Source organism: Eufriesea mexicana, unplaced genomic scaffold (assembly GCF_001483705.2).
Source record: "Eufriesea mexicana isolate 0111107269 unplaced genomic scaffold, ASM148370v2 scaffold1553, whole genome shotgun sequence".
Lineage (NCBI taxonomy): Eukaryota > Metazoa > Arthropoda > Insecta > Hymenoptera > Apidae > Eufriesea > Eufriesea mexicana.
In genome coordinates this window covers 476,595-501,004 of record NW_016909647.1, presented here as the reverse complement: position 1 = coordinate 501,004, position 24,410 = coordinate 476,595, and the positions used below count along the sequence as shown (strand labels likewise).

Below are 24,410 nucleotides of genomic sequence, written 5' to 3'. Positions count from 1 at the left end.
CAGTCACTGAAATACGTCGAATGTTACTGGAACCACAAAGTGTCAAATAAATGAACAGTTTCGAAAGATTTGAGTAACCCTTGCAAACGTTTTCACTGTTTACTTAGCGAAGTGTAAAAGACAGCTAGCGCCACCAAAGAGAGAAACAACTAGCGCCATTTATGGAACCGCGGCGCGACCTTCCAAGGGTTGAAACGGCGTTTGAAAGTATGTAATCCACGGCCGCTATGTAACATTAGCCTGCATAGGCCTCGTGCTCACGATATGCAAGATTTTCACTCCACTGTGAGTTGCTCGAAGTATACTTAGTCAGCAGAGTCGAACGAAGGCGGATCATTCATTTTGCGAAAGAGAATCCGGTGAGAGACGAAGTTCGATGCGCGGTGTGTAGATAGTTCTCGGAACGTACGTTTACCTGCTGTCCCTACCACTTTCTTTGGCCGGCTGGTGGGCACCGCGTTCTCGTTACCGTGGTCCACGCTGCACTACTGTTCCACTATCTCCTCATTCACCTCGCGATTCGACAAGATCCAAGAACACGCGCGTATCTGGAGAATACTTCGAGTTGTCAAATCCTCGGGTACTAGCGACCCTTCCTTAGACTCCGTGTCTTCTCACTCTTCGTTCGTGAACCCCAAACGGGAAATCCTGTGCCTCTATCAGGATTCTTCGAACGTTCGTTTCGTGACTGTGACGGATTTAACCAAGAGTCTGCCAGTTCGATACAGAAAGAAGAATAAGAATTTGGAATCTTCGTACTTAGCGCTACTAATCTCGCGGATGAAGTGTCCAAGCTTCGAACAGTCTAAGGACAGCATTAGACTCTACGAAGACACTGTCTCCTTCTTCGTTAACATTGATCATTGTTTGAATGTCACGCGCACTTGCCACTTGGAGTGTCAAGTGTAATTGCAGCCTGCCGAGAGTTTAATTTGACAATCGAGTTTTATAAGATCGTTTGACAGGGTTGTTAAAGAGTATCGTCGTTGGTCGACGTTCAGACAGGAAGGACTGGAGTGAATTCGACGGTGATTAGTCAGTGACTATCGCCAGTAAATGAAGGAACGATCGAACGGTAACGTGATAACCGTGTTTGGTTGGCACGTGGAAAGTAGGCGAATCCGTTGAAGAGGAAATCCTACAGGGGACATCACGGTCTAAATGAGTATGACCGACAAATACACGCGTGTAGTACCTTGGCGATAGAGAAACCTGCCTTGTATGGTTCTCTTCCTTCCATTCGCTCTCCTCCACGAAACTGTTGTGCGTTACATAAAGAGGGATTTTACTGGCCAGTTAATGAACCCGGTTGTGCGCGCATATAGGGAACGTCTGTCGGCGACCTTACGTAAGTAAATATGAATAATTTGTTATCTGAAAGTGGCAAAGTATGTGGATGTTACGCAGAATAGGGCAAAGACTATGGTAGCGAATGGTATACCATGGCTCACGACTGACAGTCGTATCTTACGTCTTTATCCTCTTTAACCGAGTGCAGTTGGAAGTTTCAGTTTCTCGCTAGAAGCCCGGAATTACGCGCTGCTATTCCGTCATGATACTGTTGGCAGTTATATTTTTTCTTTTTTTATGAGAAAATTGCAATTCCGATAATTCTTCGTTTTCAATTGGCTATTTGCATGTGTCCTTGTGTTCATAGTATTGGGCAAATGGATACTTTTGTTTCGTCGATGAATCGTTGGCTCTTCGTGTGTGAATGGAAATTGAAAAGAAAGCTGTGATTACATCGAATAATCGTCTACCATTTATATAACGTAATGTAGCTTTTTTCCTTAAGAATGACATACATAAAATTTTTTAAAGGAGGTTTGATCCTGAGGCAATGAGAAAGAAGATCACGTAACTGGTTACTTCTTTCATACTGAATACTCAATGAACCGAACTATATAAAAACAGAGAAATTTTCAACTGAAGAGTTTAACGACATGGTACTTTCTTAAAATTTAGATATTTTATATAATATATATATACACATCTTTCTGAAATGTTTACAAAAAATACTCGCAATGAATATTAAATGATATGCTATTACTTTTCAACATCGATTAAATTTGTCGAAGAATATCATTTTTAGAAAAAATATTCATAACGAGCACTAAATTATATGCAATTACTGTATTATATAAATAAAATCTTTCGTAACACATAATTTCTGAAACGCACGTACGAAATATTCATAAGGAATACTCTAAATGATATATAATTACTCGTTGACATAAATTAAATAAAAATATAAATCTAGAATATATGTAGAACAAGGATTTTACATTTGTAGAAGGTAATTATAAATTTATCAGCATTTAAATTATTTCAAATCACAAACTTCGACTTGTTTCGTATAATCACGGTTTAACTTAAATATTATCTACCGTGCAGAAACCATCTTATGCACGAAAAAACCCTGAACGTTTCCTAGGAAAGATCATCGTGCGTTATTCGCTAAATGACACAATTATACGCCATGTGTTTTTATTGCAATCAACCACGCATGAAATTAGACTTCTCACGAGTGAAAATCTTCGTTATAGTTCAAACATTCCTACGATCTTCTTTTGGAAACTATAAGTTTCGGCATAATCATTAATATTACGCTGCATTCGCGCTGGATGCAAGAGGATATCGAGAGACAACCTTTCACCTTAACGAATGCCGTAAAGTTCAAGTAAAATTTCTTTCCGTTTGCAAGGTGTTTAGTTTCTTTTTTAGGATGGCGTTAAACTGCCATTCGGGAATTCCTAAGAGGACGTCCTAACTCAAATAACGACATCTCGGAATTTGTTAGATCATCGTTAACGTGATCCAATACGTGGGAATAGCTGACTCATGCGATTCGAACACGTGAATTATAACTTCTCGACTATTTGGATTGGATATAGAAATTGAAACCTATCTTCCTAATCAATAGCGTATTAATCGTGACAATATTCTCGACTTACAAACATTGGAATAGCTTGAAATTGGGACTACTAACCTGTAATAAGATGCAAATGTGGTGTACATATCTAGTCGATAATAATTAACGTGGCGTTGTAGAAATGAATAAAAATAAATTATGTATAGGGTTATTAATTAGGTTAGTTGTGTAAGATGGAATAAATTGTTAGGAATTGTAGTCATAGAAAGAAAAAGAAATTGATTTGCAACAGTTATTTGGTAATATAAATAACTTCTTTTGGTAAGCATAAAGGTGAGAGTAATATTAAAAATAAATAAATTTTTTCTACATGAAACCTCGTACTTTTGTATCTACAATTCAGTGTTCCATATACAAGGCTGACCTATTTAACTGGAAATGGTAGAATATTTCGCGAAGGATCAAAGTTATAGAAAGAATATTTTTGTAAATTCTTTTGTTCATGATAAAACGACATACTACGTAATACTTGAAAAACTTAACTTAACTTTCATATTTTTGCTATCACTATGCCTACAGTAAAATTATTTACATTATCGAATGTTCTTTTCTATACCAAACAACTTTCGCCAGAATATTTTTTTGATAATTTTAGTTTTCGTGAAATGTTCCATAGTTTCCGGTTAATACCCTGTATAATTGCATTTGTATTCCATTAGATTAACATTAATTTTGCCAAAAGCTACATATTTTCAGTAATTTCAAGAATAGAAAGTGTGAAATAAATTATACCGACTCGCACAATAATTCTAATGTTAAACGATAAATAGATAACAATTCAGGCGTGGCAGTGCTATAATTCAAGCTAAACGAACGTATACTCTTAACGAATTGCATTTTTTTGAAAGTATAATCGTAGATTAATTGAACTTTCCTACGTATTCTATACTTAGCATTAGAATAGCCCATAATTTGCCGAGAAAGCAAAACGCATTGTTAAGACAGATTTAATATTCACGGTTTATTACACAAGCAGCGTAACACGTACTAGAAGGAAAGAAGAATGAAGAAAATTTAATTTGATACAAATATATCAAATACATCAATGCAAAGATAACATACGATTATTAAGACTTCATTAATACCATTTTAACTAATAACGGAATATCATAATTCACGGTATAATTTAGCAGTTTGTCAAATGAAAGTGAAATATCTTCATCCTTGTTGCATTCTTTAGCATTTAAACACCTATCCTAAGCAAAAGATGATTAATTGGTGAGAAACGTGGTAAAAGATTGATTAAAATAATAATTCTTTCAAATATTGTAATTATGTGAAAATATTAATTAATCACATTTAACGTAACATTACCCGAATTAACTTCTTACATTTTTATCTTTTTTCCCGAATATCATTACTTAATTATTTACTTAAATTAATTAGATGTTGAGGTTCGATAGTTTACATGTCACTTTCCTCGTAATGATAGTCCATTGTGTTTACAAAACTGTCAACGTGAACTTTCTTTCTCACTGTATCACTCTAGCATGTTTTGCTCTATTATTACACGGTACGTTGACTTGAACTACTGAAACTATTATTTGATATTTAAGGTCAAGTTCAGCTACTTCGCAACGTTGATCAGTCACTGTCAAAACGTTTAAACGTTGTTGAACAGACTGTCATTGAGTCCAAACTAGGCAGATCCCTTTTGATAAACATATGAATTCCCAGAATATATATTTTTTAGAGTTACACACAGTGATAGATTTTTCAACGATAATTGACAATATCTTTGCGATAAAGTTTTGATAGTAGCATATAATTAATAATATTAATTAGAATTTTCTTTAATAATAATATTAAAGAAAATTTTCCTTGATAAGGAACAAATTTGGAAGCAATAAATTCGATCCAATTACGCGGTTCACCCTGGAAATTATTTTGCATCGATGTTACTTTCTCTTTATAAACACATCAACTATTTAAGCACTTGATCATATTCGGAGCCTTTCGAAAATAAATTAGAAGAAAGTGCTTACTTTTAACATCGAAGAATCTCATTTCTTTCAAAGTTACGATAAGCTTATCTTAGTACTATCGACTTAATTACTGACTATCGATTTAATTATAAACTGATATTTGCCTTAGTAATAAATTAGTCAATAGCAATTAATATTTGTATTTTGAGATGTTTCACATGATAGTAACTTTATAATATATCGAAGTTTTACAAGATTATCGATATTACCGTGTCATTACATAAAATGTCAAAGATAAAGCAATATCCAGCGAAAAATAAGAAACTCGACTTTCTCTTTATTTTTAAGATTCACGATACCTCAACGCGTTTTTGGACTTTTCTCATTCTCAGACAAAATGCTTTTGACGTGTCGAAATATGCTCCTTTATGTAACCAGGAACGCAATGATCCGACAGCGAAAACAGGAATTCAGGGATAATAAGTATTTCATATACGAGTGTACCGGTGATTACATTGTTCAACACGAATTTTAATCTGTAATACAAAAAAAAGCTATATTAAATAATTCATTGACCATTTTGACTTATCATAGATAAGTGCAATTAGCACGTAAGTATATTTAATAAATTAGAAACATTACCTCGTTTTAGAAATGCAGATGGACTTCATGTACTGTAAAAATGCAACACTATTTATTGGTCAATTCGATATATCTAATATTTATAATTTCTATATATTTCCATATGTTTATATGTACAAATTAATTAAAATAATATATAATTATACCCTTATCGCCTATAAGCAGGGAAATCCATAACCAACGTAAAAGAACCTCGATGACAACGATCTCGAGATACCTCGATGCAGTTTTACCATAGTCGAAATCAGTGTTTCTTCGAACGACTAGGAAGTTTCTTTCCAAGTATGAAACTTTTTCAGCAAATCGGATTTATTTTCCTAGATTTAACGTCAGTCCACATACTAAAGACGTCTTCGTAAAATTGTCACGTCCTCTTCTTTGCAGCAACAATTTAACGTTTCTCATCCTAAGTGTTTTCAATCTTTTTACTTGTCTGAATTATTCATGATCATTTTCTCCTCCCTTTTTCTGAATTATTTACTCGACCTGATTTGATAATGACAAGAATACAAGAAATAATTTCCCTCAAAGTGCAATATAAAATATACGTTAATTGTGGTTGTTCTCATAAACTTGTTTTCGTTGAACCGTTACTTCGAGTCCGATTCTTGGAGTCTATCAGTGATAATCGTCGATCGACGATGATGCAGTGTTATGTACGATAATCACAGAAGAAGTTCGTAATGCATACTCGTGTTAGGCAGATTACCATTATCCGCAAGTGATACTAAAGGTATTACGGAAATTATTTCTCTCACGTTTCAATTGTAAGCGAGCTGCAAAAGGAACGTAGTTTTCATTAACATCTAATCTAAAATATGGATCTGAGTTTAATAGTTTGATGCGGGTGCTCACTATAAATTGATTAATTAACACGCATTTCGGATTAACAAATTAACTCGTTAGTTCAAACGGTATTTAATCGTAAGCTAGATCTGAAATTTCTAAACGGTATTCATGCATAAATGCATTAATATTTTACTCGTTCATTCTGACATATTATGACAATATTTCGTACATTTCGTATATTAAATAAATGTAAATTAATAAGAATTGTTTAGGAATATAATTCTGTCCTCCGTTTATAGCATGAATTTTAAGTTTTGAATTTTAGAACGGAACACCGTAATGTCATGAATAACAGAAAGTACTTTCAGTGTACATAATAGAAGAAAAATCCGATCTCGGTCAGTATAGAATAGGTACAATGTGAATTATGGGATTCGGGGTACTTACGAAAGCATGTGCTTTCTAAAAAAAAAAAAAAAAAATATACTGACTCTTAGTTCGAATGCATAATGTACAATATACATAAAATGATACAATTACAATATACAATTTACATAAAATGAGATATACTTATATAGGTAACTATCGAAATAATTGATAATTGATTGATATCATTATCATTATCATTATCATTATCAAGGCTATAGAACAGCCATGTTCGACATTTTTCATCTTACTGTACATAGAAACTAATTATTAAAATTCTCAACTCGATATTTTTATCATTCTTCCATTTAATTAATAATTTAAGAAAAACGAGATCGCTACTTCTGACCAAATAAGATATTGCATTTGTAAAAACTTCCTACAATACACTATGCAGTGATAATGACTTTTAACAGTCACTTAATCAAAACTTTTGACGACTATTCCAAACCAATTAAAATTTGTTATTCACTTCAGATAAAATTCCCTGAAATTTAATTTCATTTGTTTTCATTGAATTTATCATTGGCACACATCGCGGATTAAAGTAGCACACTCCTACCTTGACTTATCCCAACTATACACTTTCATGTCGAAGTCTCTCTAGTTCACGAATAATTCTATCCAAAGAACCCTAAGAAGACGATCAAGAAATTGCATTAGCTCAAAGACTTGCGAGTAAATTGTAAACATTAAGACATGTGGTGGAGAGAAAGGTACACGTACGATTTATGGCCCTTTTAATTGCCGCAAAATTACCCGTTTTCCGGTCAATCACATAACGATCCGTGAAAGTTAATCGATCCATAACCGCGGAGTATCGTTTATTCGAATTTCGGATTAGAGCATCCGACCAATTTACCCTTGCGTAACGCCAGACGAGACTTCATAGTCTCAATGACGGATGTGGGGCTAGTGAACTTGAACATTTCAGCTCACTAACGGTGCATCGATCATTCACTTCACAGCTTCTTGATTTCTTACGATTGTGCAACGATTCTTCGTGTCGCGAAAAAAGTGCCGACCTTCTTTGGCAACAGCACCGTCTAATCATTCGGTGGAAATTGCACATTTTTGGGAACGAGTTTCGTGTCTCTTTTGCAAGTGTAAAACCGATCGACACCTGTCGCCATTTCTCGTTCTCTTTCTTATTCTCCTCTTCGCGAGTGCTGCAAGGTAATTATTCGAGTCTTTGCCATAATGTCGGTCGACGGGTTTAGAGACAGCCGTGACGAATTACTCTTATCGTATCTTTGGATAGAATGCAGGTGATCGAAGGAGAAGGGACGTGAATAGAAATGAGTAGCAGAAAGTTCCTCGGCTAGTGAAAATCAAGCATCGAGTAAACGATTGGTTTCCTATAAAGGAAATTCCGATTGGTTTGGATTTCATTTAATTTCTTTAATGGTATAGCGAGATGAGAAGAAAGATACGTGTTAGTGGAACAAATGATACAACGTACAAAATTGGCGCCTATAGAATGTACGCTGCGTAAAAATAACGTGAATGCGGTTTCGATTCGAAACCACAAACTGAGAATAAACGCTTCCGTGTTCATCGTTTCTACTGTCTGGAACGTGTGCCTTCAAATTTTTATTCCCTCGTTTGAGGGAATTTTATTATAGCAGGAATACCAATTTTCTATTTAAATCAATAAAAATAAAAAAATGTAAATTAAGTTAATAAAATTTTGAAGATTAGTGCTAACTATTACTGAAAACACATAAACTATTTAAAAAAAAATTTAAGCGAATTTAAATAATATTTTTAAAAGGGGTGTAGGTAGTATGAAAATCTCAAATTAAAATTAACCGCGTTTAGGATTGTAAAATTGTATTTGAACTAGAAACAAATGTTCAAACTTTCATACAGGAAATCATCTTCTGCGCAGTATCTTCCGCGAGTTGAAGAAAATTCACTCTCTCAAAGAAAGCGCGCGATTAATCGCCATTTCCATTTATGTGCTGAAGACTGAGTGGCTGTCAACGTGTATCAACTCAATCAGTCATGATTTCAAGGATCGATAGCTATTGCGGATGATGGATACCGCAGTTTTATCGCAAATGATCCATAATGCTTCATCGAAATGCTGTGTAACGAAGACCACTGTGTAATCGATTTCTCTCTATTTCTTTCTATTAATCCGAGTGGAACATCGGAGTTTTTACGGTCGTGAAGATTGATAACGGAATCCAGCGTACGATTGCCATGTGGAAGTATAACAAGGACGCTGATGCATGATAGAAATGAGACGTTTGATTGAATCAACGTTTGAGTCTGGAATGTATGACAATGTTCAACCTGACGATTTGGATTCTTGTTTCACGTATTCAAAGAGGAAGATATAACTCATTTCGTATGTGCGCGAATTGCACTATGGTGTGTTTGGAAATATTATTTGTGAAAGATTAGCAAAAAAAAGAAGAAAAGTATCTTTTGCAATGTGATTTTACATTTGGAAATACTAATTATTTAATGTAATATGATATAATATTTACAAATGTTATTTATGAAAGATTGGTTAAGGAAGTAAATTTAATTACAATATAGCGTGACTAATATTAAAGTTGACAAAATTTGAGGGCATTTTTACGTAACACGAAATAATTTTTTATAATTACTGTGACGATATTTTAAGTAATGTTTCAAGATGACGTTATTGAGATATAATGAAATTGATGTAATTAATTATAGTTACTTACGAACATTATAAAAAATATTACGTTAAAATATTAATTATAAAATGATATTTTTTGAACGTTGACCACAAAATGAGATTATTTGGAATGTATAGTAAGAGGAAAAATGAAACTAATATAAGAAAAACTTGACTCCATATCGAAACCACATACTTATAATTAAACGCATACTGGAAAGGCAGCTTTACGACAACTGTTGTATAAATAGACACAGTGACAACTGCTGATTAGATATATGTATTAAAAATAAAAATTATATTACTCGTTAATTAGAAATAATTCGGAAATAATATCCACAAGATAATTCGTCAGAAATATTAGTTATGTTGATTAGAGCATGCGAGAAATAAGTATTCGTATAACAAAAGTTCATTTTTAAATTTTAATAAGAAAATTGAAAATAGAACTCGTTTGAGCGATACTTGATTCTATAGTACGAAGCTTTCACTAACAGTTCCTATTGCGTAGTGTAAAAGATTGATGACCATAGTATGTTCCTGAATGACACTCGCAGAAATATAATACAACGTTCAAAAATACTCAGATATGTCAGATAAATATAATAATGATTTATTAAATATTATTAATAAAATTGATGAATCTACTAAAATTCTTTATAAAATATTTCACCTTAAGCGATACTATTTATGTAGTCGTTGAATATTGAAATTTATGAAATAAAAAGGTTTTCTCTCTAAATATCTCCAATGTCAAATAAGTCAAAAGATAAGCATTCTCAAAATAATTTTATTTTTGGATCGCGTCACAGACTTGGTTCAAAAATAACTGCACATCCAATCTTACCTACATCATCAACTATTCTATTACTTCATTACCTGTTTCAACAATTTAACAAAGTCATTCTAATGTAAAGCTATCTCAGTCTGCTTGATTCCTAAATATCAGTTTTTGTATCGTAATTTCGCTTCTTTTGGAAATGTCCAGTTGTGAAAGCCCAATCTGGTCAAGTTCTCGGTGCAGTAACGGTAGGCAACGTGCGTCATGCTTGCCTCTATCCCTTCCAGTGAACACAAATGGAAAGTCTGGAATCGCAAGTTCCTCCATCGTAAATAGGCAGCATGTGAACTCTGTGGGGCACACCATTCGTCCTTGTGGTCATTATATTTCCGCATAGCCGTTTATCAACTGGAACAAAATAAATCGAGTTATCGATTTCGACCGGATATACATATTTACGATATTCTCAAATTTCACTTCCGAGTTGTATTTATTTTCTTCTTCGTTTCGATAAGCAATTATTATTGCGTATATACAGATAGAGAGAGAAATATTTGGAAAAATACGCGAAAGAAATATTTGAAGGGAAATAACGTGAAAGAGTATTCAGAAATTGCTGGTCCATAAATTCGAATCTTTCTCTAATCTCTAATCTTGCAATAGAACGTGTATATACCATGCTATACTTATACAAAGTATCAATGAAGAGTTGAAGAATTTATTTGCCATGGAATGCGACGTGTTAAATGAAGGAAGCTTGATAAACGTTACCGTATCCACTCCTGATATACTACATTATAGTAGTTAAGCTATCACAGTTTATCGTTTACTGTCACTTTTTTGCATTCTAAAGCTGAAATATATTGGACTTACCAATGGGAGATAGAGATGATAAAGTAAATTAGCTTTAACCAGTGTTTAAACGCTTTTGGCTTCTTTTAATTAGACTGGTAATGAACAATTACCAATAGATTTCTGTTCTTTTGCTTTTGTGAGCTGTAGTTATTCGTATCGTGACATGATAATGAAAGAAACTCGAGAAAGGATATGGATATATGTACAATATAAATCTTCCATATAGATTTTAACTCTAGACAGAGAACTTTCACTGTCAAAACCGACTATTTCATTCATTATCTTCAAGGAACTTTTGTTCGCGTGTAAATTATAGTTAAACCAGTTAGTTGAAGGTTTTGTAATAAATGACTGATAAATCAGATTTATCGGTATCATATTTACTCGTTAATATTTCCTGGCTTGTTCAATATAACTGTATCATATCTTTGGATTTAGTGCTTAAGATCTTCAAGGTTGTTAGATCTTTTTAAGCGACCTGTTTAATCAACTGGTTAAGTAGTTATTGCTCGTTTTGTGAATGGTGATGTTCTCGTATTTTTTAAATTCAGTGATAACGTGTGTATAAGTATCGATAGACGTTACGTGCTATTGAGATAGCGTTATAGGAAATCGTGCACTTATTGCCAATGCATGTGAAAAATCTTTTATTTCGTTGAAATTTAATAAAAATGTAATTATACAAATTTATGTCTTATGTTTTTTGAGATCTTTCAAATTGAAAAATGCTTCTACAACCTTGATTATTAGTCACGGTCTGAATCATCCAAAATCACGTTATAACGTCTTCGTTTTGGTGGAAATAAATATTCATTTTCAACTGAATCACAGATTCGCTCTTTTCGATGAATCTATTATCTTGATTTATTATATTTGGTAACTGATTTGGTTATGTCAGGTAATTTCAGTGTTTTAATATTTGGCGCGTTGTACGAAGAATCTCGATACATGAAAACAGTATATACGGAAGTCTATTGTAACACGTTGTTTTGATGTTACATTTTAGTCACTCGATGTAGAAAATCGAAAGTAAGTCGCTGTACATCGATGAAAATAAACGTAACCTGAAAAGCGTTGCAGAAAATCACTGCTATTACCAAATTTCTGGAACGTTTTACGCTCCAGATACGTGAAAAAATGGCAGAAATGAAACGCGACCATGCATTACCGCTTTCTCTGAAACTTTTCGTACGATCGAACTGCAATCATACTGACAGTGTCTTGATATATCATCGATTAATCTCTGTGCTCATCGAACGAAAAAAAAAGTAAAAAGAAAAGTAGTAAAAGTAGAAAGGATAACAGCAGTTACAAAAAACGCCAAATATTTCTGTCAATTTCAGTGTTTCACGAGAAATTGGAATTTTTTGAACATACAAAATTTGATTATGAATGCCATTTTATACCACTTTTACCACAACTTTTTGAATTTATATTATATCTATTTTTGCAAATATATTTCTCATACTTATTCCATATGATGATTCAGAAAAGTTACAAAAAATTCATTACAAGAAACAGATGATTTCATTTAAAAGGATGATATCGAAGTTAAAAAATTTGTATAAAATTCCTGTCTTTGGAAAATCGTATTCTGAGATAATTATTATAATTTTCTCCTTACCTTAGGCCTACCATTTTCATGTAATGGGGTAATATTCGAGGAAATTCGGATTATAATTATCCTCTAATTACCAAGCTACTGAATATTTTATAGATTCGCGAAAATGCCGACTGTATCTTGTCAGATTCCATTGAGCAACTAAGAAAGATACTGTCTATCTTTATTTATACGTATATAAAAATATATTCGCATATAGTTCTACTACCACAGTCATATATTACACGGGGTATTCTACGTTTGCTGAATTCTAATCGTTGGATGCACATATATGAAATTAGTATCGTAGTATTAGTATGAGTTTCCCAAAAGGTAAGAAATTTAATTAGCCTCGGAAATTAACCTTTTCGAACAAAAATCTGAAATAAATATTTCTACATTTTTTTTTTTAAATTCTACGAATACTTATAAAATAATATTCACGATATCAAAATAGCCTTTTCGAATCTCAATTACTTCGAGTTAAAAAATTTCCAAATTTTGCAGAATTTCAGATTTGAGTTTTTAGAATCTAAAAATCACATTCAAATGCAGCCCTGAAATTAAAAATCAAAATGAAAAAAAGAGAACAAGGAATGGATTTCAACGTATAATTAATCAACGCTACCCAGGTAAGGGAGGAGATGTCAGACGAAGAAGAGTAAATAGGAATGACGCAAATATGGATTGCGATAAAACCGTTGAAAATTTCGAGTGCACATGCATGCATACGTACACATGTCGACGTGTGCTTCAATTCGCATTTGCAGCGGACATGTAGGATCATTAAACATTGCTAAAAGCCTTGGAGCAATCTAACGTAACTCTCCCTTAATTTATCGTGTTTTGCAAACTTCGACGCAATCACGAGCCGCTTTTGCAGTGTAACATTTATGTTTACGCTAGCCATGGCATAGGATTGTGTTATTCGACATTAAGGAACGTCAATATTCAAGGAAGGATCCGAAATCGGTTGCTTCTCGATACCTGGGAAGAATTTTAATATTAGTTTTGTATAACCAGTTGTGCAAAATATATTAGCTCGATGCATAGTGATTTCGAAATTCTAGAGTCGCAATTCCAGTTGTAACGAAAAGTGGTAACGTTATGGCGTGTTGTAATACTTGGACGATTTAGCTCGAATTTGCAATTTAATTGTTCGATATTTAATTTGACCTGGAAATAAATTTATTTTAACGTACCTCTCATTTATATGGGCTGAAAGTAATTAAATAACGATGCTATTCCTCCTGGATCGTATTCCTCGATTTTTCTAATTCAAATCTTCCGTTCCTTTTTGTATACATGGAAAAAGTTGTCGATACAAGAATCATAGACCAAACAATTTATCGCAGAAGATTATTTTTATGATATCAATTAGATTTGCAGAAACCTTATAAAAATGAGACTGCTGAAATTACATGTCAAGATTCTGTCTATTATATTCTTATTAATAGGAGTAATTATAAAATAATTCAAATAATTCCTTAAACTCGTCATAATTTCTTGCCAAGATATTTCATCAGGATTTTACCAGTTAGTTGTCAATATCAGTTGGTCTTTTTATGCCATAAACGAGTTAGAAAAAGATACTGACACTTTTCGCGACACGTTAAGAAGCAGGTAGTGACTTAATGGGAAGGACGTATTTATGTCACGATTACGTATGTAGATCAAAAAGTTTGAAATGTAAAAGAAAGCGAATATGTTACTTTAATAATCCGTAAGTGCAATAATTAGTTTCTTCAAAATATCGTTACGTGTATGGCTGCAACAATTCCATGATGACGTTCTTCCAGGATAAATACGTAGAAAAGTGGTAAATTGAAAAAGCAAGTGTCATCATAATTAATATGTATGAAAAACTTATTGAATCTTTTTCATTCATCTTTCTACCCTTCCATTGTCGTAAAACTTTGGTTAAATAATTTGTCACGGTTACTAAGATCTTAGACTTCAGCTAACTTCAACTAAAATTGTTTAAATTATCGTCGAAACGTATTTATATTTTAAAGTCCCGTTTTCAAACAGGTTAGTATTCGCTAGCGTATAATATAATTTTGGAAACAAAATTTTCTGAATTATAACTTCACCTGCTAGAGACTAAATTTTTCTTAGAGATTATATAATATTTCTTACACGTAGAATATCTCATTTTACGTATCTTCTCATTAAGTATCTTGTACTAAATATTTTCTTATATATTATCCACAATAGACTTGTAAAAATATTAAAAGCTAGAACGTTCAACGTTCCTCCTTCCTCGTTTGTTAAATACCTTTGACTCCTTGTCAGAAGTGACCTCTCTGAAAAAAGCACTGTAATATACACATGTCCTATAAATTAGACATTAGAAACTCGACAATATCCAGGACATCATCGTATCAAATTATTCCCAATGTGTAATTATTATTTACCAGAACGATTGGCTCTTTTTTCGCCAAACTTGCATCATCTTGGGATTACCAGCTTGATTGTTCATCATTCGTATCATGTAATTTCGTTCATTCAGTGAATGAGAATGTAGCATATCACAATGCAAGGATATTGTTTGTTCAAATACACCGAAAAATAGTGTCACGATATCAACTTCCTATTAACAAGGAAGTAAATGAAGAAATTGAAATTTGCATAAAGGATTGTCAGCTCTTCCATAAAAGACCGTAGGCTAAAGATTCACTGCGCCATTGAACTATGATATCTTCCTGGTAAATAAGACTACGGGAATGTCAATTAAATTTTTATATATGTGTTATTAAACAAGTTGTTCATATAAATACATGTATAAGGACGAGTTCAAAGTATGCAAAGGAAGAAGGCTATATATTTAAATTCATAGAAATACACGAGATTGTTTATTTGTGGTGAATCTACCAATTACGTGTTTTACATACTGTCCTTTTTGTCTTGTGAAATTCTTGGAATGATAGATCTGTTCGTCTAGATCTTATATAGTAACGTAGGTAATAGTGATGGACAGATAAAGATATTTCATTTTTGCGACTTAATTTATCTTAATTACAGAAGGAGTGAAACATTAGTGGTAGCGTCTCAGCTGTAATTTAATGTATTTACATAAAAATGGAGTTTTTCAATATTAAAGGAGACGTTACGTTGACAATATGCTAATAAACGATATTGCTTGGACAAATTTAGGATCCCTAATTTCTATCTATTTTCTGGGGTTAAATAATTTATTACTTAAACCATTGTATAAACCAATTCCAGTTCTACTAAATACAGAATGAAAATTAAAAAAGGAATCACGATGAATGTTATTTAAAATTGAATTCTATTTTATATGATTATAATTCCTGTTAATTTATACCTAAAGCATTATTTGAGATGAATATAGAAAACATTGAGAATTTATTTGAGTTTACACATAGAGAGAAATATACAATTTCTCATTCTATGTTTGGTATATTTTAAAGAATATACAATACCTCAAATCCATAATAATTTATGAAGAAGGAGAAGTGAAAAAATTGATATAATTATTAAACTAATCTAACAAAGTTATCAATTATTTTCAATTATTATTAACCAAGTGTTATTGTATGAAATGTCTCTAAATAGTTTGTTAAATATCTTAAATGTATACTCGTCGGGAAATTCCTAGTTCTCAGGGCCACAGGACCATTATCTTGTCTCTTCGGGGATCTAACGGTTCTATTGCATGTCTATTATCGAATAGTTCGTGTTTTCTTCGTGCATAACAATTCTACTTATCGTCGAACCTTCCGTTATAAACATATTACTTGCAATTCAGTTTCTGTGGCGTATTATTGTAATTTATCATTGATTTAAATAAGCAATACAATTTTAATCAACTTTTTAATCTCGTCTGACCGTCTTACAGTTTATGTAAATTTGTATTGATATTTATTACGAGGATTGATATTTGTTATTAAAAAACTTACTAAATTCGGGACTATATTTTAATTCAATTTCGGCCATTTTAATCAAAGTTTAGTTTAACAAATTTTAACACTACAATAAAATATCAGTCTAAGAATATTTCGTTAAATAAATTTATGAAAAATTTTATTTTTAGTAATAATTCTTTACAAGATACAAAAAATATACAGATGTTATAATTCTTATGTTAAAATGGAGTGCTTTCAATTTTTATTTTAAAAAATTGATTGCTCTCGAAATAAAGTTTTTTCCAAAAAATAAAAAATATAGCAAAATCAGTTATTCGCTAATATTGAAATTCAATATGTACAATTTTACCTCCTAAAATTTTATCTCTATTTATAATTCTTCCGTTACAATACCTGTTATATAAATATTGGTTTAGTAGCTTTGAAAAATTATATTCGTGTCACGAATCCCTTATTTTTATATAATATCATCGTATCGTATGTAAATTACTCCCAATTATCAATACGTGTTAATTATCCCATTTTTCTATTTTATGATTCGTGTAATTGTTTCTAGATAAATATAATTTAAAAAATGGTGAATAATTATTGTCAAAATTATTAGCATGAGATGTGAAGAGAGTATTAATAGAACTAATACAAATTATGCAGCAGATATTTCATACATATGCAACACTAATAATAATACAAATTACAGTAACAATTTAATACAAATACCACAGTTAAAGAAGAAATTTTGTCAAAAGAACTGTTCTTATACATATTGCGTAACGTATACAAAATTTTTTCAAACCAGCAATCAGCACTTTCTATTTTTCACATACACGTGTCAAAAAAAATTTGCTTCTTTTTTTAAGCGAATCTCATTAAGAAGTTGAGAAATAAATAACAGCTCGTTAAAATAGTTTTGTCAAGGTAGTTTGCGATGTGCCAGTAACCTTGGCCTGTGAACCCTGATTTTACGAAGCTAAGCTAATAAGTAATTAACAAAGGATTACAATGTGAAGTATCATTTCATTAAATAATCAGAATTCTCTTTACCTATAAATAAGAAAAAAAGAAAAAAATCAGTTGCTTATTCTTTGTCGAAATAATTTTGCTACGTTCCTTTTCCCCTAAAAAATGACCAATTTACATAACATAATGGGATGTTGTATTACAATGAGAAAAATATTCATGACTGCTTTCCCAACCATATATAACCATGATATATAGCACGTAAGTAAATACTAAGTACTTGTGCTAACGAGTGGAGAAAGTGTAAGTGCTACTAGGATTCGTCGTACGACTCTTTTTCTTACTTCTGCTTTAAATTCCTTGCGTTGTTTGAAATTTCGTTTCCCTCAACCTTTAACCCGGTTATTATACTACAGGCCGAAATGACTTTCGTGACTCGTAAAAGAACCATTCGCACTTTCTATGGTGTCATACGTATCTTAAACTTTGATTTACAGCAGATATTTGCCGAAAGTTGCTTAAAAACGAAGGAAAGTCGTGTTGGTTCGAGCCAAAGAAAAAAAGAGAGGAAGAAGAAATAGTAATATGGGAGTAGATACAAACGAAGGGAAATATTGGATTTATTAACAAATTATGAAATATTTAATTTATTAAAAATAGGCTTGGGAAAGTACCATTATTATCAATTTTATTGGACTATTATATTTTATTACTATTACTATGAAGGTAATTAATTTTATATTGCTAATTAGTATCATGAATTTTATATTACGATTTTATTTATTAGTTACTACTCGGTACTATTAATTAAAATTTTAAGATTCTAATATTATAGAGGAATGAGTTACAAATATTTTTAAGGAAACGAGCTTTTGTGATGTCGTATTTTATAAGTAGTATAGTCCAGGATAAATCTTCCATTAAAATAGACGAAAATTCCAGAACTCAAAGAACATTGCGAAAATAAATAAAAAAAGTAGGACTACAATTTCTTTAAATATTTCATTTATCCTTTCAATATTTATTTTATCCTTGCACTTTACTATCGCTTCATTACAAATGCTTCTCATTCAGTTTCGCTTGGTCGTAAACTACAACATTTCTTCTTCTTCTCACATTTCTCAACACATCCTTCCATTAAAACACAGCGAAAAAAGATTCTTTTGAATTATAGCACGTATAAAGACCATTAGGCACCCGTTTTTATGATAAAGCGTTTTTTATTACCAACAATCAATAATATATTACCAAGATGTTTAAACAGAGATTCAAGAACATTTATCAGACATATATCATTTATAAAGATAATATTGCAAATAAATGGTACCATATTTACGAAATATTTTTGTAAACTGCTATTTGCTTCAAATATTTTAAGTATGAGAAATATTTTTCGATTGCTATTACGAAATTTATCCAAGTATATTGCAAGAAACGACTTCATTAGATAACTCTCGATGATGATACCGACGTAACCAAAATGGGATACGATAGATCCCAAAGATAGTTACGTAATATAAAGGACAAATAATTTTTTCCCCTTTCACAATGAAAGTTGCGTGAATACAGGCATCACTATCGTTCATAAGTAATCACGCGAACGTACATTCTTGAATCACTGCGGTTAGCACTTTAACTATCTATTAACGTTTTTGCAACATTGGGGATAACAGCACAATGGTCTATAAGAAGATAGTTTTAAACAGTGCTGCTCATTTATTTGCCATAGACCTGGATTTAATATTGCCTTCTTTCCCAAGTAAGGAATTTTATAATCATTTGATTATTCTACAATTTTTGTCTTCCAAAATTTCTTATGAAATCTATAATAATATATAGAATAATAATAAAGTACAAAATGGTAAAATATAGTTCTGCGCAAAATAATGATATTCAGCAATATGTGTAATAATAATATTTTACAATATATAAAATAATAATATATAGTACCAGATAGAATAAAAATATGGTAATATATAAATTAAAATTTATAGTAATATGTAGAGTAATAACACGTTGAACACTATGCCAGTCTCTACTAACAATATCAAAGCTGAAAAATAATATTTTACAACAAATTTAATATTAAAAAATATATTTATGTTTCAAACAAAAAATGAAAAGTCGGTTCCTGCCCATATTTTACTCATTTACTTTTATTTATGCACATACATATTTTCTGTAAACACTTGCCTCTATATAGAAATTAAAAATTATGAAAATACCAAAAAATATTATTCCATGTCTTCATATTAATGTTCGCTAAACTATTATTAGACCCTCGTTCCTCGAAGATAATGTGCAATATAATATTGCATATAACAATGTAATTACAATATAATGCTGCAGATAATCAGATAATTGCAATATAATGTGGCTCATAACATTTGCTTAAGCTTACATAAGCTAGACACCTGAAATTTCAACAAAATGGTTGTTCTCATTTCTCTGCATGATATACGGTAAACGCAGTTACTCGAGAATACCTGCAATTCTACAATGTTTTATGATTACAGCCATTCATTCGTGAAACTAAAGGTTTCAAAACAGCGTGAATCGTTGGGTCAGTCTGTTAAATAAAATGAAGTTTTACACAAGTCAGCAATCTCGGAACGTCCTTGATTACCTAACTGCATTACGTTTCTTTGTTATCTAACCATGTTCTCAATTAAATCTCGATATACTGCTGCTCTAGATCACGTTTGAAAAAGGCAATACCTTCACCTTGTACAAAGCGAACGGCTCATTCGGATCTACTTAACCATCTATAAACTTTATGCACAACTCTACGATGTCGAGAAACTACTTGTCGATTCAAAACTATCATAACGTCTGGAAATAAAGTATTGAAGAATGTTTTTGAAGCAAATTCAAGTTTTTTCTTGAAATGTTTTTAATGGTTTCAGAAAGTCTCGAACTACTCATTCAAATTTGATACAAGAATGATAATTATTGACAGGTATCAGTGTGACGGCACTCAAAAGTATTTCGAAAATAGACTGATTCGTAATTTTCCATTGGAAATCCCGAAATGGGATTTCTCTTCTTCTCTTCATTATATTTCTCTTAAACTATAAGACTATATCTTTAGTTGCAGTAACAGATTTAAGGGAAAAACGGTGTTTGCTGGAAAAAATTTTAAAATATTATATAAAAATATTAACCCTTTGCACTCGACGATTTTTTGGCTAGAGAAGAGTAGAAATTCAAAGATTCTCTACCAAAATACCGACGATACCTTTTTGAGCAGTAAATAAAGAATTATATAACAATAGAATTGTAGAATTATCTGATGTCGATACCTCGCACACTGTTACATTACATTAAATTTGATATATTAATTAATACCGATCTTCCAAATTTTATGAAATGGTGACTGTGAAGCTCACCTCTCGAGTGCAAAGGGTTAAATAAAAATTCAGTAGCTTCAACTGAAAAGAATGGTATTAAAAACGACTATTCAAAATTTGAAGTAAATCGGATGAAGATTAATTTAGTTATTCATCTGCTCACTTTGAGAAACACAGTTTGTATGTATTTATCAAGCATCTACTTAATCACGAAATCATCCAAGTCTCTTTGTTCCCTCTGCTATACTTCACCCGATGTTACCTATTCGCTCAATGATCCCATTTACGAGACTTTAATGACCAATAATTGAACCGAGGTGCTACTTCCACTTAATCACAACTACTCCAATTTCATTTAACAATTCCAAATAACTCAGCGAACATCTCTTTCTTCGTTTCAGGAAACTACTCTTCGGCGATAAAAACCCGAGACTGCTGAGCGAAAATCACGGATGATCATTGACATCGAGAATCAAGAATAGCATCATCGTGATCCAACGGAAGCGGTCGTGAAAGTGTAATTCGGGTCGGTAACGAGTGGCAAAGAAGATCAGTGAAAAAGAGATCGAGGCAAAATCGAACTCATTTCAACGGGAAAAAAGTGTAACATGCTTGTTGACTGTGTTTTAAGGACAGATCGTGTGTATCTCCGGAAACGATGCTCGGAGAAGTGACGTGAAGCAATACTTTCGAGACGTAACACATCGTAGATTATCTATAACGAGATTTCTACGGTGCGGCAACGATAAACAGAGCACGAATTACCCAATTAACTTAATTGCCGTGAGTCTTAACAGTGAGACACAAGCTGTATCGAGTAACGGTGTTATCGCTTTCGTGATCAGCAGACATCGTTGATGAGGACAGGATAAGGTCTCTTGAATTTGGCAACCTAGACAAAGGATCACGTCTGTCACCTGGTCAGAGTGGCGATCGTAAATCAAAAAATTTGAAATTGACGGCAATTTGGAGATTCCAGTGATTCGCGTTAGATTCTCTCGAAACAAAGTTCAAGATGAAGTTCATAGGATCTCTGCTTGGGATCAGCTCGCCCAAGAAGATGGGCAAGGAGTATATGAAAGTGGGGAGAAACGCTCTGTTCGGCCCGAGGACCAACCAGGATGGCCTGTACACGGACAAGGTACCTGGACCTTTGTCTTTCCTCATTTCGAAGAACGGGAAACTTAAGCACGGTAAGATGGTATTCTCGTGATTCACGTTATCTGTATGGTCCCGTTACAATCGTGATGAAGTAATGCTCCGTTCGGAAGACATTAATGCATGTACTCCGCCGTGAAGGTATAGTAATTAGAATTGCAATTCCGCGAGATAGGGATGTAGATTGTTCTTGAAATTTAAATACCAGGATAATTGCGGCTGTAGTCAGGTTTCGATGGTACGGAAGCGGTAAATTTGGGTAAATGAAGGAGTACAGAGAGTGTTTCGGGGCTAGAATGGACGGAAAACTCTGTGGCTGTAAGGAAAAGCGTGTCACATATTTCAATTCTCTGGATATTGGCGTTTAAATAATTGCCGAAAATATTGATTCTTCTTATTCGCATTTGTTTAAATTGCATTATTTTTTCCGATCGTATAAAATTTCTTTTTATTAGCTTCTCCTGGAGAAATACTTAAATCGTACGTTTTGTAACGTAATTAATAAATAAACTAGAAACTTTTAAAATTGCGAAAGGCAGTATTTTCCTTTGCAACCACGGAATTGCAGGATTCGTATAAAAAACGAGTCTTGTCGATGCTATTGTTTTCTTAAAAGAGAAAGAGAATGCACTAGCATATTCAATTTGTTTTTATAAAACACCTCTATAAATTTTAAAACGCGTTAAAAAATGTTTTAGACCAAAATTGCACTGTCTCGAGAGATACATCGTTCGAAAAATTTTCATTTCAACTTTATTATTATTTTATATTTTTTATATCAAATTTTATGAAAAAGCGTTGAATTCTTTTTAAATAATCAGCTCAGTTATTAGAGTGCGTAATTAGTTACGAACTTAAAAAATTCTACAAGACTCAATTTCAACGAGTCCATCGGTTGCAATTAGGGGATTTGGATGATTTTATCGCTGACGATGAGTATAGCTTTTGTTAGATTAGGTATGGGTCGTGCCATGAAGTTTTTGCACAACTTTGCACTGTGTGCAACGGTTCACGATTTCTAAATATCGAAATACCGAAACTATGGCAACTGTTATAGGATTTTTAGTTTAATCGTGAAAGTTCATATGGAATACAATTCCAATTGTTTCACTTGAAAGTGAAATGAATTTCAGAGTATTAAAGATTACGCGCTCTACGCATTGCGTAACACGGAATTCCAAACTGGAAGTAATAATTTCTACGCGGTTTCCATTGTAATTATTATAGATTTCTCCCTTTTTAACATGACAGTACCAGAAATTTCTTTCAAAATTTATTTCATACGTAACAGCTACTGAATAATTATTTATGAAACTTTATGTATATTTGTTCAAGTTAAATTTATGTCAGTTAGGAAGAAATAATTTCGCGAAATATTTCCTGGCTCCGTTAGAAAGTACTCTAATTTCATTCTCAATTTTGATAATATTTGCATTGAATGAGTAGTGAATTTCTCTTTTCGTTAACATTCTTCCGCTATTGTGGAAAAGATTAAGAGTGAGTCTTGACAGAAAAATATTACTATTGTACTCTTATGCATATCTGCAAAATTGTTTCAGCTTTAAAATGGAACTATATAAGTTCATGAATTAATTACGAAAACTTGGTGATTTCTTAATTACCCATTGCCAAATTGATTTATCAGGATGCATCAGAAGCAAATAACCAGAGTTAGTAAACGATTCAAATTCAAGCGCCTTTGATCAGCGCAAGGAGGTCGTCTAACCTGGTCACGCGATAGACAAAGATAGCAAGCGGTTAGAAAAGGATAGAATGGCTTTTTCGTGAAAAATTAACAAATTACTCAATTTCTGCGATTAATTTATGAACTTTTATAATTTCATCGTAAAGCTAGAACTATAGACAAAATTCTGAATCATTTTTCATTAATAATTTGTGCCTAATTACCATGCTATTAATAATTATTTAAAGACGGGCGTGATTTCGTAATATTGACCGCCATGGTTTTTCGTGAAAATATTTAATACTGAACGAAACTAGAAGCAAAATGTGATCAAAAGTTATATGAGAAGATTCGCAAAAACATTGTTTTTATAATGAGTGCACAAAGTTTTAAAAATTAATTGCGCAAAGGATAGTAATTAATGAGCAACCAATGGCGTCTTCGACAACAATTCAAACACTCCGTAGAATAATAATTAATAATTAATTAATTAGGGACAAATTTCTTTCGAAAAATATATAGGAAAGTTCTTGAAGGATCTGCCTTTACGAGGCAATTATAAAAGTCCATAAATTAATCACAGATATCGAGTAATTAGTGAATTTTCCACTGCCGATTTGATTTATTAAAATATATACGGAGCACATAACCAGAGTTAGTAAACTGACATCAGAGCCATCTATGATGTTAGACTCGAAGCTCGAGTTCTGCAGCGAGAGGATAGATGGCTCCGATGTCAGTTTACTAACTCTGGTTATGTGCTCC

The 24,410-nt window shown here is 32.3% G+C and overlaps 1 protein-coding gene across 1 annotated transcript in view; it reads left to right on the top strand.

The window, feature by feature from the left end:
- Positions 1-524: 524 nt before the first annotated feature.
- Positions 525-24,410, top strand: part of dsb (scavenger receptor class B member debris buster) — a 56,458-nt gene continuing 32,572 nt past the window's right edge. Inside the window, exons 1-2 of the mRNA XM_017901199.1 lie at positions 525-1,348; positions 21,205-21,996. Coding sequence (XP_017756688.1) covers positions 21,819-21,996 — 178 coding nt within the window. The 5' untranslated portion in view covers positions 525-1,348; positions 21,205-21,818. The remainder of the gene's footprint in view (positions 1,349-21,204; positions 21,997-24,410) is intronic.